This window comes from Cololabis saira, chromosome 13 (assembly GCF_033807715.1).
Source record: "Cololabis saira isolate AMF1-May2022 chromosome 13, fColSai1.1, whole genome shotgun sequence".
Taxonomy (NCBI): Eukaryota; Metazoa; Chordata; class Actinopteri; order Beloniformes; family Belonidae; genus Cololabis; species Cololabis saira.
In genome coordinates this window covers 17,026,690-17,041,772 of record NC_084599.1, presented here as the reverse complement: position 1 = coordinate 17,041,772, position 15,083 = coordinate 17,026,690, and the positions used below count along the sequence as shown (strand labels likewise).

General features: G+C 40.8%; 2 protein-coding genes across 4 annotated transcripts; one reads left to right on the top strand and one right to left on the bottom strand.

Moving 5' to 3' along the window:
* Positions 1-60: 60 nt before the first annotated feature.
* ankrd29 (ankyrin repeat domain 29) lies at positions 61-7,517 on the bottom strand. Of its 3 annotated transcripts, none has more exons than XM_061738033.1 (10): positions 7,302-7,517; positions 5,881-5,991; positions 4,623-4,721; positions 3,833-3,931; positions 3,510-3,608; positions 3,062-3,160; positions 2,605-2,703; positions 881-976; positions 596-694; positions 61-512 (listed from the first exon to the last, which is right to left on the bottom strand). In XM_061738033.1, the coding sequence occupies exons 1-10, from the start codon at positions 7,311-7,313 to the stop codon at positions 429-431; spliced, it is 897 nt and encodes a 298-aa protein (XP_061594017.1). In that variant the 5' UTR covers positions 7,314-7,517; the 3' UTR covers positions 61-428. The 3 variants fall into 3 exon arrangements, with proteins under 3 accessions (XP_061594017.1, XP_061594019.1, XP_061594018.1); XM_061738035.1 differs by having other exon boundaries at positions 5,822-5,991; positions 7,302-7,514; XM_061738034.1 differs by lacking the exon at positions 5,881-5,991.
* Positions 7,518-9,638: 2,121 nt separating this feature from the next.
* On the top strand, positions 9,639-15,035 carry cts12 (cathepsin 12). The gene is made up of 8 exons (XM_061738032.1): positions 9,639-9,687; positions 10,031-10,176; positions 10,295-10,414; positions 10,702-10,866; positions 11,648-11,869; positions 11,966-12,134; positions 12,924-13,029; positions 13,150-15,035. Exons 1-8 carry the CDS (start codon positions 9,657-9,659, stop codon positions 13,247-13,249), a joined length of 1,059 nt encoding a protein of 352 aa, XP_061594016.1. The 5' UTR covers positions 9,639-9,656; the 3' UTR covers positions 13,250-15,035.
* Positions 15,036-15,083: the final 48 nt, after the last annotated feature.

Here is a 15,083-nt window from a genome sequence, read left to right as displayed (position 1 = left end):
TTGTAATAACCAAAACTCATACAGTTACATCATAAAATTATTATTGTTCATACTTGTCATTGCTAATTTGTATAAAATGTCAAATAAAATACCACACTCCCTTTCCCCGTGTTTATTTAAAAAAAGCAACACATAGTGCGGAAAATATCTAGAAATCGTATAACACCAGGGGTAAAACAAATAAATGCACATCTTGAAGAATAACAGTTTACATAAGATGATGGCAGGCAAATATACTTTGTATTACTCTATATTTAGTCCAGGTTTGTTCAGCATATTCATGTCTTTGTTTCAGCCACAATCAAAAGAAAGCACCGGGTATAGTAAATGCTGCAGTTGAGTAGTTTTGACACCGTTGTTGTATTTCTTTTCATGACACATCATCGGTGCGACACAGGCAGGCGTGAAGGCAGAAAGCTGGGTTGTCATCAACTGTCCCCATTAACAGCTTTCGGACGTAAAACCTTTAGGATACGGTTGCTCTTTGTAAGATCTGCAGGGAGCTCGTTATTCTGACAAAACAAACAAAACAAAAAAGAGCCGTAAGAAAGATTTCTTAAAATATTTGGTTATTACCGTAAGTTCACGACTTTACCATATCGGGTTGTGTGGGGTCTGCATTGGTCCCAAGTAGCAGCTGAACAGCTTGAAGATTTCCACTCATGACGGCAGCATGAAGGGCGGTAGAGCCATTCTGATAACAGCACAAATATGCACCTGCATTAAGAGCTTGACTTGCCCCCTGACAGATAGAGGGGGTTTACACGAGTATAGTACAGTCAGTATAGAGTAGTATAACATAGCAAAGAGCAGTATCTTATAATGCAGAACAGTATAGTATGAAGCCACAAAAGATGACAGTTAGGGCAGCATGTTTTACCTTGAGCAGGCCGAGGGAAGGAGAGAATTTCAGGAGTTCCTCTATGACACCAGTGTGTGCTTTCATGGCTGCTTTGAATAGAGCTGTTGAGCCATCCTTGAAAAACAGCAGGAAACAACTCAATGACGAACTTATAACCATTTTTAATTACTGTTGTTTAGAAACAATCTTCCCCAGATAGATAATGGACAAGATTTGCATAATTCACCTTTTATGGTGCATAATGTTATTGATTTATTCAAGGAATCCTGAGGAATTTCAGTGAGAATGCGAACCCAAGCTGGGCACCAATGCTATGTTTTTGCTTAGATGACTCCGCATTGAAAAATGTTATTCATCTATAGCTGATAAAACTGTGTGGACAAAGGAATCCTTTGGAAAACATTTATGAAGCACTATAATACAAAGCTACATTTTCAAATGGCACTTCAAATTTTACTGCGTAAAAAAGAAACCTCATGTTAACCATCTCCAGTGACGGTTTTTAGGTCTCTGGGCTCTCAGGCATCTGACCATCATAACATGGAAACGTGCACTGCTGTCAGACAAAGCCACATCCTGCAGCACATCACATAACATCACTGGGGAAGAGGAGGGTCTGGCTACTGAAGAGGTCTGCTTGGAGTCGTCAGTAACAAGAACCCTGTACTGCTGCACACTTTAAGGCGCGTTTGCAGAAATAATGGAAATAAACAACATCCGAAATGCTCCGTCATGTTGTAAATACTAAATGTTAGAAAGCATTTAAAGCCTTGAGTGAAAGAATGGCAGCATTGCCAAGTGGTGATAGCTTTACTATTGCATGCAGAAATGCAAAAGCAGGCATATTTCATATTGACAGATGAAGTTAAATTGGTGAGAGAAAAAAAACTAACTTGAGTTTTTACTGTCTGGCAAAAAATGACAAGTCAATGTGAATGTAAGAATCACAGTTCTTTTTGTTTTGTTTGCATTTTATTTGCATCAGAAACCTCATTGTCAAGGCTCCTCATGCACTTTTTACTTTTACACAGCAAATTCATAAAAAAACAACAAATAAACAATGAGATATCAGAAGGATGTATGTGTTTACAGCTAAATTGTTTTCTTAAAAGGAGCCTGAGGCAGGATTTATGAAAAAAATTCATATACGTTTTAAGTTTTCTAGTAATAATGTCAGATGAAGCGTTCCAAACCAAAAAGAATGAGCCCTCTAGCGTACCTCTCCGTTGCCTTGAACAGGCTGTGTGCTGCAAAATGTGCTGCAATTCTGGACCGGAATTTCCCGCGCTGTCCTGCGGATGTGACGTCAAATGACGCTGCATGCGTGTTCTCGGCGGCGCACAAGTAAACATTGGATACGCGTTTGAGTCATGGAGGCAGCTTCAACTTGAATTGGGACTGAAAACAGATGCTGACATGGCTCATTTCCTACTGACCAGGTAAGATAACATTGTAAGTCATATTTAGAGCTTGATTTGAACGGCGCTCCCGTGCCGGCTTCGCTGTTGGCTGCAGGAACCCCGACGGTCGTCGTGGCGCTAATGAGTCTCATTTCTTATTCTTGCCTCATGCTCCTTTAAGTAAAGATATCAGCCAAGTATGATGTTATACTAACTTTGTGTCTGCTTCGTAAGATTATCGGAGAAGAATTCAGGACAATGCTGCAACAACTAAGAATGTTTATCCTATGATTTATTTTTTTATATTTTTAAAAGTAGAAAAAAAAAAAAAAATCAGCATACTTGTCTGTCAGCATCCCGATCAGCTCCACGTAAGAGTAGCACCCTCACCACCTCGCTGTGGCCCATCTGAGCCGCCATCCACACTGGTGCAGTACCATCCTGGGGATGAGACGCACACGCACACGCACATGCACACACACAATTTGGGTATGTTGCTGTTCATCACTCCCAGTGCATCAAGGTAGGTATTATCTGGGGGCAGTGATGAGGTCAGAGTCTTAAATTTGAGTTTGCAGCTACTCAAAAGTCCCACCGCCATCCATGCATCCAACTGGAGATGCTGACTCTAAGGATCAGTGCAGGGGGGTGAAGTTGTTGCACATCACTCCAAATATTTCAATGTAGGTACAACTACAGGGCAAACGGTGAAAGCAGACTGCAGTGGTTCTGTGATGATCTCAGGTGGAATTGTAAACAAGATGATAGATGGAGCTGGCGACTAAGGGGAAGACATTACCTCCCTGGCCTGGTTAACCTTTGCACCAGACGACAGCAGCAGACGAATCACAGTCACATGACCTCCTTGGGCAGCAAGGAAAAGAGGGGTGGCACCATCCTAAAAAACATTGAGTGTAGATTACTAAAAACTGTAAAAAAAAAAAAAAAAGGGGTAAAAACAAAGGAAAATGTATTTATTACTATATTATTCATATCCATATAGACAATTTGATGTTCTCAGGCCGCTGTCACAGACCTAGAGACAGACACTATTCTTGCCCAAGGTGATTTATGTCCGACTCAGCAGTCTGTAGGAACCTGCGAGGCAGGATTCCTGCTGCATTGTGTGAAACAAACACGCCAGTTCTTGACAGACGGCGAGGCTTTGCACTGGACCGTGAGGGTGTACTGACAGTTTGCTGGAAAGCCCGAGAGCAGGCTGCAGATGTGGATGCAAAGAGTCTCACATTAAGCCGTTCGTGCACATTGGCTCCATTCTTCAACAGGATGTCCACTACCTTGGCGTGACCATACTGAGAAGCAACCGTGAGAGCTGTGCCACCATCCTGCCACAAAACACAACAGGGCACACAACAATGACAAATATTTTTACATTTTCAGTGGGAGATTCAAGAGAGACAATTATGAGCTGCAATTTAACACCTTAGCAGCATATTATGTGCAGCATTCCCTCATTTTCTACAAAAACTGCATGCAGAAGATGAGAGCACTGTAGCTTCCTTTATTGATCATTATTCTGAAGACTGCGGTGCACGTCATCGCAGCTCACCCTTGTCTGGAATTCAGTGGAGGCACCAAATTCAAAAAGGAGCTTCACAACGTCATGATGTCCCTGCTGGGAGGCGAAGAACAAAGCCGTAGAACCTGTCTAGAAGGAACGATAAAAAAAGATGCTCCGTTTACCTCAGGGACTTCAGTCCTTATGCTGAACACAACCTTTCATGTTTCAACACATCTAAAATGAACAATAGAAAAAAAAATAGGCGTCCAAATGCTTTCTTTCTGTCTCTCTTAAATGAATACAAGTCTTCACATTTTCCCATGTTGCCATGGTGTGTCGTTTTCTGTGAACTGACATGTTTTCTAGCAAACACTTGTCAAAAAAAACCCCAATATGGCGTTTTTATCTTTAATGACATGCAGTGATAGACGTCACTGCTGTCGTTGCCGACACTTAGGCTTGTCAGTGCCCTAAATATGCAATCAAAGGCAAACAAAGAGCTTGGTTATGCACAACGATAGAAAACCTGCTTCTTAAATTGTTGCAAAACAGTGATTGAGCAGACTATTACTTGGACACGAGCAACATTTTTGGTGACAGTAATAGCAGCCAATAACCTATTGGATAAACATATGGGATGTAGAAAGAGGTGGAAAGCAAGGTTGGAATTGTTTAGAGGTAAGAAAAATTCACCAATCAATATACAGTATTAAACCCGTAGACAAAAACTAAAGCTTAAAAAGATGAACTTGATGGTTTTAAGGTATTGTAGCAGACTACCTGTCAAGTCTGCACCTAAACTCTTGATGCAATTTGTACTTAAGAAAGGTTATGTTACCTCTCTCTGGTAGTTGATGTCTGCCCCCTGCATGATTAGCTCCTTAGCGCAGTCGTAATGGCCACTGTATGAAGCAACCATGAGTGCTGTTGTTCCATACTGAAGAGACATTGGGAAATAATGGTTACAATTAAGTGAATTCACTAAACTCTGTAGATTTACAGCAAAACATGAACTGTTTAAACTTCATCATAATGGAGAAAAAACAACACACATGGATATAAAACTGTAACGGCCATGGACAAATTACTGAATAGGTCTACTGTGTCTGTGCCCAGGACAACGATATTAACTCAAGTTTTAAGGTGCATCCAGTCTTCTTATCCTGAAAATGATCAAGTAAAGAGACACAAAGCAATCAAAATAAACTTACAGATATGAAACGAAGAAAATGCAAAGACAAAACAAAGAAAACAGTATTCAAAATGATTCATGACATGTGACACAAAACTACAATCAAGAGATTAAAAAACACGGGGAAAATGACCAAAAAGTTGTAAAATAATTCAAACGTGACAGAAAAAAACCTCAAGGTGACAGACAGGTGCAACTCTACTGTCAGTCAGTATGTGGCTAACTTAGCTACACTGAGACAAGTGTTACTCTAACTACAACGCTTTAGGTTAAACCCAAACTTGTCGAAGTAGATCGTGATTGCAGCGTCTTAAGAAGCTGGTGTCTAGCTGGAGCGTAGTTAAACTGTCTTAAACTGGAGGCTAAATGTAGCCTCTAAATTGTAGGTACTGATTCAGAAATGGCCAATTTGCCAAAACATGAACTGAAAATCAGAATCTAATTTGTGCAAGTTTGCTGCAACTTCTAAATTCATCCTTTGGAGTCAGTGCAGCCTGCATGAAATCAGTTGTCTTATTTATTTGTATTTCACAGACTGTATGATTGCTCAGGCCTTTTAGATTTAAATGGATCAGAATGAAACAAGCACCGACCAAAATAAGAAATGTGAATAAAGTGATGCAATCTACCAACTGCAGGGAGACTAAATTCTAGCTGGAGAATCAACAACAACTTGCATCAGACTAGTTTGTAGCTGTTTAGTCTTTCCAGTCTGGTTTCAGTCTTCAGTCGGAAGAGTGAGTGATCTTTCCATGGTGAGGGCAAACACACCCACACACACACACACATAAACAAACAAGCACATGCAGCACAGAGGTGAAGCTGAAAGCTCTCTGTGTCCCTACCACAGGTGGGTTATGGTTAAAGCGTGCAGGTGAGCAGCCAGGACATGCAGCGTCCGTACACTGTCTCTGCAGTCTGCATCCACACGGCCGCTGTTGAGCAGCAGCTGAAGCAGAGCCAAGTTTCCCTTCCTCGCTGCCCAAAACACGGCATTAGCCAGGGGTGTTTCCTTCTGGAGGGTAAATATACACAACAAACACCAGCATTATAGCATTACGTAAGCTGACAGTAGACAGCAACAACAGCAGAGGTTCCAGGTGTCACCACTAAGGTTAGACAGAGTTTATCTATCTGTGTGTGGATGGGAGGTGACTCAACAATAAAGAGAGCAACCACACTAACACAGTTGGGATGCCTTTATTTCATAACACACAATTAACTTATTCCTAATCCTAAACTTAATGATTTGTGTTTATTTAGGACAGGGGTGTCCAAAGTCGGTCCTCGAGGGCCGGTGTCCTGCAGGTTTTAGATTATAAATTAACGGTCGTCACCAGCTTGCCATCAAGGTCTGGACAACTCTGTTGGTGACACAGCTACTTTTATCACGGTGTGCTGAAGCAGGGAAACATCTGAAACATGCAGGACACCGGTGTCGTGCCAAAAAGTGATTGCCTGCCAGAATCTGATTTCTGGCCGTGGGAGCACGCACAGCAGCCCGTTGAGCGATAGCGCTAAAACGCCAGATTTTCAGATTATGAAGCTCAAGAATGAGATCAAGTCATATTTAGGTAGAAACAACCTTTCATTAACTGTATTTGGCCTTCAATCAATTTTTGGCAGGTGAAAATGCCTATTTTGTGTTTTAATGGTCCTTTAAAAGAGTTAAAAGCAATCCTGTGAGCTCTAGTGTTTATATTATGAAGCTCAAGAATGAGATCAAATCATATTTAGGTAGAAACAACCTTTCATTAACTGTATTTGGCCTTCAATCAATTTTTGGCAGGTAGAAAGACCTATTTTCAGGGGAGAAATCTGATTCTGGCAGGAAATCACTGGCAGAACACGGGCCCTCGAGGACCAACTTTGGACACCCCTGATTTAGGAGGATCAAGTCCCCACCTACTGTATGTGCATTTTAGATCTAATGTATGCAACCTCAGCGTCAGTTGTCACGTGATCATACATACATACATACATACAGTAGGCTTGCATCTAATGCACGGATTCCCAAGTGCACAATACCAAGATTAATATGTGAATGAACTGTGAGCCATTTGATACTGATTATTATACCCACAAGTGCAGCCGCAGAGCTAGACTGTATGATTGCATTAAATCCTGTAAACAGCCGGTCTGATGTCAGCTCTGCTGTTTCCTGTCTGAGCTTTACAGATAATAAAAAAACAAACAAACACCACGTCATTAAATAAACCCTGACAATAAACTAGTCTGAAGCGGGAGCGGTCTGCCCTCTCCTCTCCCCCGGAGGCCCAGTCGGGCTGAATTGAGCACAATGACGGATGGAGAAAGCTGTGTTACCTTGAAAGACATCCTGCAGACTTCATTCGTGACTCATGGTTGTCCTTCCTGCGCACTCAGTCATTAGACGCGCGGCTGAGCGCCGCTTGCCTGTTCTGCCGCACTGTGTTTGGGTGTTGGCGGCGCCCGTTGGCGGACATAATAACAGACGCTGGGACAGTCAGCTGAGCTCAGCCTCTGCAGCGGGGACTCCTGCAGGTGTGAGCGGGGCCGCCGCCAGGGGGCGCTGCTGCGCACACGCTGCCCTCCAATAGGGAGGCATGCCGGAGCTGACGCGGAGCACAGTTAATATGAATGATCACAGTTTTGGCAACTAATTAAATGTTAATGTTATTAAAAATTATGTACTTTATAATAGCTTGCATGTATATCCTTAAATGTAAAAAAATAAAAGTGTATCAAAAACTGTAAAATGCAAAAAAAAAAAAAGAATGGAATCATTTGCATTTCTCATAAATCCATTATTTTAGTCACAACAGATCATCAAAGACATATCAAATGTTTAAACTGGGGAGATGTTAATAATTTTAATCGAGTTGCTGCAGTTTTGGAAGATAAATGTTGTTCAATCCTTGTCTGATTTGAGATTTGAGCTGCTCGACAGTTATGGGTGGTTTTTGTCATATTTCCCATTTCGTGATGCAGCAAATCTTTTCAGTGAGTGAAGTCTCAGCAAGCCTGGAGGCAGGCTCGCTGAGACTTTTCTACAAAGATGCCGTGCTTTTATAATGGATGCAATGTACAATTGAACATTGTCTTGCAGCGACATGCAAGGCTTTCCCTGAAAGAAACATTGTCTAGATCTGAAACCTATGTTAGGTAAATTATCTTTCAGCAATGATGCTACCTTTCCAGATGATGCAGGCTTTCAAAGTGAACGTTGATGACCTTGGTCCCCTCTCGTATTCAATCTAGCTGTGGTTTCCACAGTTTCCAAGAAGTTTTTAAAATTGGGATTTGTCTGACAGCAGGATAGTTTTTTAATAAATAAATTGAGCCAAAGTGAAAAAACTATCCTGTTGTTAGACAAATCACAATTTTAAATACTTCTTGGAAACAGTGGAAACCAAAGCTGGACTCTCACGTATGGCGTCTTCTTCGGATGATCGCGATTTCACCTGTATTTGTGGATGGCACATAGTAAAGTGATTTCCAGAAGGGATCCTGAGTCTATGCAGTGATTTCCATCTCAGAGTCACCCATTATTTTAGTGCAGTGCTACATGAGGGCCCAACGATCACGGGCATATTGATTTCTTTCTAGTCTTGTCCCACCCACACAGAGACCTCTACAACTCATCCACAAATTCATTTTGACAACATTGGGAACTGTTGATGATGCTCTTTCTATACCCAGACATGCCACTGATTTGTTGCTAATGAACATAATTTGTTTAAGTTGCTCCTCCAGGTTTTTCTTTCTAGTACCACTGACTTTTTTTTAGCATTTGTGGACCAGACTAAAATTGTCAAATATCTCACTTTCCGCATTCAGTTTAGTTTTTTATATTGGGAATGAAGGATGTGTTGAAGAGGTTATGAACCCAAATCATTGGATTCAGGGTTTATCTATGTTTAAATCAGTGTCCCAACTGTTTTTGAATTGCATTTGAAGTGTATACCACAGATGTTGTAATACAGTAATAATAAAACAGACAAACAAATAAAGGTCTATAGGAGGAACTGATTCAATATTTCACGAAAAGAAAATTCCCATATTTCCTAATAAGAAAAACAAATCTGATTTCCTGGTTTAATCATTCACACATTTTCCCTTTTATGTTGCTGGAAACCAAGGAAACAGGGATGGATATAACAGTGAAATGCTGCTTACTTATTGATGCATCAGTAGCACCAACCATGCAATGAGCTGTAAACATCATGCAGTAACACATTTAAGGAGGTATTTGTGTGCAGAAAGTGTAATTTAGCTGATATTTGAAGCATGTCATTCACCTCCTTAATCTGATCCTAGTTTCATTTTGAATGCAGATTTTTTCTCAGAATAGAGTAGCTTTACATAAATTCATTGCCACGTTTACTTCAGTCAACTTGTTCTTTCACTGCTGGTTTTGGAAAGTTAGATGTCAGATGTTGTGCTCAGCTACAAACTAGTATTTGAAGGATTAACAATATTGCAGCTTTAGCTGTTTCTAAATGATAACCATGGGTTTGCAGCGTCGCAGAAGGGAAAGCAACTTATTTTTGTTAACTAATACCCTTCACAGGTGGTGATGAAGGTGTTGATTTGGGGATTGGGTAAAGGTATAGTATAAACCTGTACTTACTAAAAAGCTATATAAGGCAGTTTGATAGTTAGTCTGTCTCTGTGTAGCTATTCAGCCACTCTCAGAATATGGGAACAAAACGTCCTCACGTCTGTCTAGGTAAGCTTTACAAGACTTTTTATTTTACTCCAGAAAAGCACTGAAGACTACTTCATTTCAGGGAGTGTATAAGATAGTTTCCTGTTATCAGCTTTGACTGCAGCTGTTTCATAAAAAGTGTTAGCGATTAGATTTGTGCAGTTTAAGTCCTCGTTTGAGCGCTGTGTTAAAGTGGATTTTGGAGAGATCATCTTCTACACTGTTTGCTAGAAGTGTCGACAAGGTTAATACTTAACTTTGATGCTCTAGTTTGGATCAAAGAGAACATGCAACCTGCTTTGTAATTTGACACATAACTGCAGATATAATGAGGAGTGTGACGGTGATGCTGTAATCTTTGCAGCCCAGCAGGCCAGCGCGGTGCTGAGAGCGGGCCTGGTCTGCCTCCTTCTGTGTGGCCCCCAGCGTGTGCTGTCAGACTCAGATGAGGTGGTTGGAACTGAGTGGGAGAACTGGAAAAGCACCCACGGGATAAGCTACGATGAATTGGTGAGGCAGACTTCCTGTTTAAAATACTTAAAGAATTTCATTAACAGCGACAACAAGTGCCTGTGTGCTCTGTTTCCCTTGAGCTTTTCTTTTATGTGTTTTCTCGACTCCCATTTAGGACGACATGCAGAGGAGGGCCATCTGGGAGGAGAATATGGAGAAGATTGAAAACCACAACCTAGGGTTTCTAATGGGGAGGAGGCCATTTGCATTGGGCATGAATAAATATGGAGATCTAGTAAGGAGTAGTGATTTTTATTTCATCACCTTTTCATAGCCTTGGTTGCAATTTGAGGTTATCAATACGTTATAATTTCCATCTTATTCTACCATACCTTTTAACATAAGAAATGCTAGAACATCTCTCTTTCCATTTCTGAAGACACAGATCTGAGAGGAGTGTTGGCTGTTTTTCTTAGTACTTGAATAAAATGTATTGCTCTGCTTATTTAATTAGCTCAAAACTAAGTATATCACTATAATGAACCATTGGAGCACACCATTCCCTGTGTTCCCCACCTGTAGACAAGACAAGAGTACCAGGTTTTGCAAGGAGCCATGATAAACGCTCATTTCGTAAAGCGAGGGAAGGACGTCTCGGCCAGAAGGCTGCGCTACAATGCCCGGCGCTCAGACGCTCGGTCTGTCGACTACAGAAGAATGGGCTTCGTCACTGAGGTCAAAGATCAGGTAAGACATCCCTTCACCCACTTCAGTGGGTCTGATCCAGATTGAACTGTAATTAAAGCTGCAAGCAGCGATGAACGGGCCCTCGCGCGTGCAATTTTCACCAATAAAAGTCAAGGACTCAAAACTAAGTCCGATGACACCACCCACGACTCTTTATGTCAAACCATTTAAAAGTTATGGCAGAAAGTAGGAACTATCAAATATGGACCAATCAGGTGAAGAGTGGGTGCGCTTTTTGGCATGTATCGTCGCCATGGTAACGCTTTTGACTGAGAAAAGTAATGCGCGTCGTCGCAGGATGGAGACACACATTTTGATGTATAACACACCTGGGTGCACGTCACGGTTCGGGCCGCATTAACGGCCGAAGAAATGGCATAAATTACGCCAAAATTACACGATTAATTCAAAATGGCCGACTTTCTGTTCGGTTTCGGCCATGGCGCCAAGAGACTTTTCTTTAAGTTGCAACATGATACAGGTGTGTACCGATTTTCGTGCATGTACGTCAAACCGTATTGTGGGGCTTAAAGCACGAAGTTTTCTAGGGGGCGCTGTTAAGCCATTAGGCCACGCCCATTAATGCAAACCATTAAATATCAAATTTTTCGCCAGGCCTGGTGTGCGTGCAAAATTTGGTGACTTTTAGGGCACGTTTAGGGGGGAAAAAGGCCCTCATTTTGTTGGAAAAAAAAATAAAAAATCCTACAGATACAATAGGGCCTTCGCACTGTCAGTGCTCGGGCCCTAATTAGATTCCTGTTTTAAACTGTCATTGCAGGGTTACTGTGGCTCCTGCTGGGCCTTCAGTACAACAGGAGCGATAGAGGGTCAACTGTTCAAGAAAACAGGTCAGCTTATATCATTGAGCGAGCAAAACCTGGTGGACTGTTCGAAACCTTACGGCACCAACGGGTGCAGTGGTGCCTGGATGGCCAACGCTTACGATTATGTGATCGGCAATGGACTGCAGGCGACTGACAGCTACCCATACCTCTCAGTGGTGAGGGCCGACCTGCTGGCTCACCTTCTGTTATGACACTTAAGCAGTGAATGATTCTGGATTAAACACGTCACTAACGTGTATTTCTCCCAACAGGACACGCAGCCATGTTTCTATGACAGCAGACTTGCAGTTGCACACATCAGAGACTACAGATTCATACCCAAAGGAGATGAGCAGGCTCTGGCTGATGCTGTGACTACCATCGGCCCAATCACAGTAGCTATTGACGCTTCAAACCCAAGCTTCCTGTTCTACAGCTCAGGTTCACTGCATTCACATACTCTCTCATTCCTTTGTGCATTTGTTACCAAAAATGTTTTTTCCATTCAATAAAAGGGTTGAAGAAACATTTTGGAGTTAAAACCATCGTAAGATGGTGAGGAGAGTAAACTTTTGTTATGAACCAAAATGGTGTGGATTGAGGTGGTTTTGAGTTAAAACTGAAAATGTGTTTGCCACCTTTAAAGAAATTAAAGTTAGCAAAGGATGCAATGGAGCTACGTCAAAAATAAATAGCTAATTGCAGCCTTTGACAAGATTAAAAAATGCCTTTGTAAGTGTTAAGACTCCCTTCAAAGAAACAGAAGTAATTTTAACTTTGTTAGTGTACAAAAAGTGTATAAAGAGTACTATTTTAGGGGCATCTCTGTCTAGTTGCTGCCATCTTAAGTCCTTATAAATTAACTATTGATGTTAAACAAACTGGTCTTAAGACACTAAAGGAGTTAACGGTCTCTGCTTCTACAAAACTGCATCAGTACTTCGATATTGATGACAATAAATGCGAGGGTTAGATCCAGAGGCCATGAGCTCCTGCTTTTACATCTATGTACAGTAGTTTGCGTGACATCGGTAGTCAACTGGACTTACGGTGAGATGGCTGCAACACTATAATCAAAAATGTAATTTTTACATTGTCATTGCTTGTACAGCTCAACTTTTTTATCGATTTTGCTTCTTACATGTCTGGTTTTAGGCAGAAAACAAACACAAGATTTGGCAAAATGTCAATCCTGTTCACCTGTTGCTCTGTTTTGTGTTTTCCTCACAGGAATTTATGACGAGCCCAACTGTGACCCGAACCACCTAAGTCATGCCGTGGTGCTGGTGGGCTTTGGCTCGGAAGAAGGCCGAAAGTATTGGATTATCAAAAACAGGTCAGCTCAGCTTTGCGCATATTGGATAAGATAACATTTATGAAACAACCCAAAGTCTTTTATGACTCCTCCATGAATATACAGTACAACCTATAACATTGCTGTGTTTCTTTTTTCCAGCTGGGGGGCCAGCTGGGGTGAAGGCGGCTACATGCGACTGATCCGTAATGGCAGGAACACTTGTGGCATTGCAAGCTACGCCTTGTACCCGGTTCTGTGATTACAGTAAAGCAGAGCTGAGGGTCACTGCTTCACTCTTCCACCAGAGGAGGGCTTCAGAGAACATTTGTCACCATTGAAATCGTATAATCTTTTATGAACTTTTCTGACAGTTTCGATAAATGTTCGTGCCCAGTCTCACATCAGCCTTTTACAGTTTATAGCCTTTCTCAGGGATGCAGAAAACACAAGTATTAGAGTTAGATATTTAAAGTTTTACTGATTGGTCAACGTTATCAAAACTATAGCTAAAAGTGTAAACAAATAAAGGGATACTATGTCATTTTGAACGTACACAACCGCTCGTTTTCATGCAAGCTGCTTCAGACAGTTCAGAAATTAAAAATAAATACCAATGACTTGGATCTGGTCGTGCTAACAAAAAAGTTAATTCTAATTTAATTCACTAACAGAAACAATGTCTTTCACAAATCATCGGTGACATCAGACCTGCAAACATGAGCAATAATTTATTATTAAGACACTGATTCAAATTTTCCAAGAAACGTACACTTCAGACCCTACAAGTTAGTGTAAGCTAATGACGGCGATGGCTGTCTCACTTGTATATAATCTCCTCTGTCATAGTATCAACTGCACATAAAACAAATGGTGTGTGAGACTTCAAATGAGTGATGTATATGCTAACTGCTGGCACTGAGCTCACTGGGTAAAGAGTTTCACCCAATGTCTAAAACTAGTGAAACCACCGATTTCCTTTCCGATCCGATATTGAGTAAAATTCAGGCTGGTATCGGCGATACCGATTTGATACCGATACATTGTGCAAATACACCTAATGTGCCCGTAAATCTAAAAAAATTAGTGTATTTTAGACAATTAAAGAATACAAGACATCGGAGTCACTTATTTAGCTATTAATTTTAAAGTCAGAAGTATACTGAGGTATGGCCTCATTCACAATATACAGTAGCTGAGCTGTTACAACAACAGAAAAACCAGTGTTTGAAAAAAGTGTTTCCATCACTAAAAAAAGTTCCTAAGTAAAGTAATAATACCATTAAAATACATAAGAGAATAGTAAACAAAAATAAGAACTACTATAAAAATGAAAATGAAAAAAGTAGTTCCTACCAGCAGTGTGTCATTTAGACAAAATCTGAATAGTTTAGTTACTTTCCACTGTATTTGTGTTAATTATATACATTACCACAAATAACTGAAGTATCAAAAGTATCAATATTTTCATTTGAGAATCGATTTTAGAGCACACAGGTCTGGTTTCGGAAGTATCGATATTTCAGTATTGATGCGCACATCACTATCTAAAACCCTTCTGAGATGATTTGTGGGTGCACACAGGACATAACCATCCCACAATGTTGTTGTTCAGTAAATTTACATAGTCAGGCTTTGTTAATTGTCTAATAATTATTGTCTATTTATACAACAGCATTGCTGTTGAATCCTACGCTAAACAAGACAAGCCAGGGTGCTGTGTGTGCAGACACTGAGGAGTTCAAGGATCGATGTTAGCTGCTGTTTACTTGTATATGTCATGCAGAGAAACAGTCTCCAGGCTGCAAAACGTTGGTATTTTACTTGAACTGATAACTGACAGACAACGGAGGATGTGGAAACACAGCAATTCAATTGTGAGCCGTCCAAGGCCTCAAGTTGATGCTTTAGTTCTTTAAATTGCAACTGCAAATAAACATTATACATCTGTGATCATTGTTTTTTTTTCCTGTTGGACATTTTTTTTACTTTTCTTAATTTGCTGTAATAGCTGATCAGCTGACCATTTCGTAATAAAGCAGTTTTCTCCTCAATGTATTGGTTGTTTCTGATCAGTTTGGCTTCGTCTGAGTAGT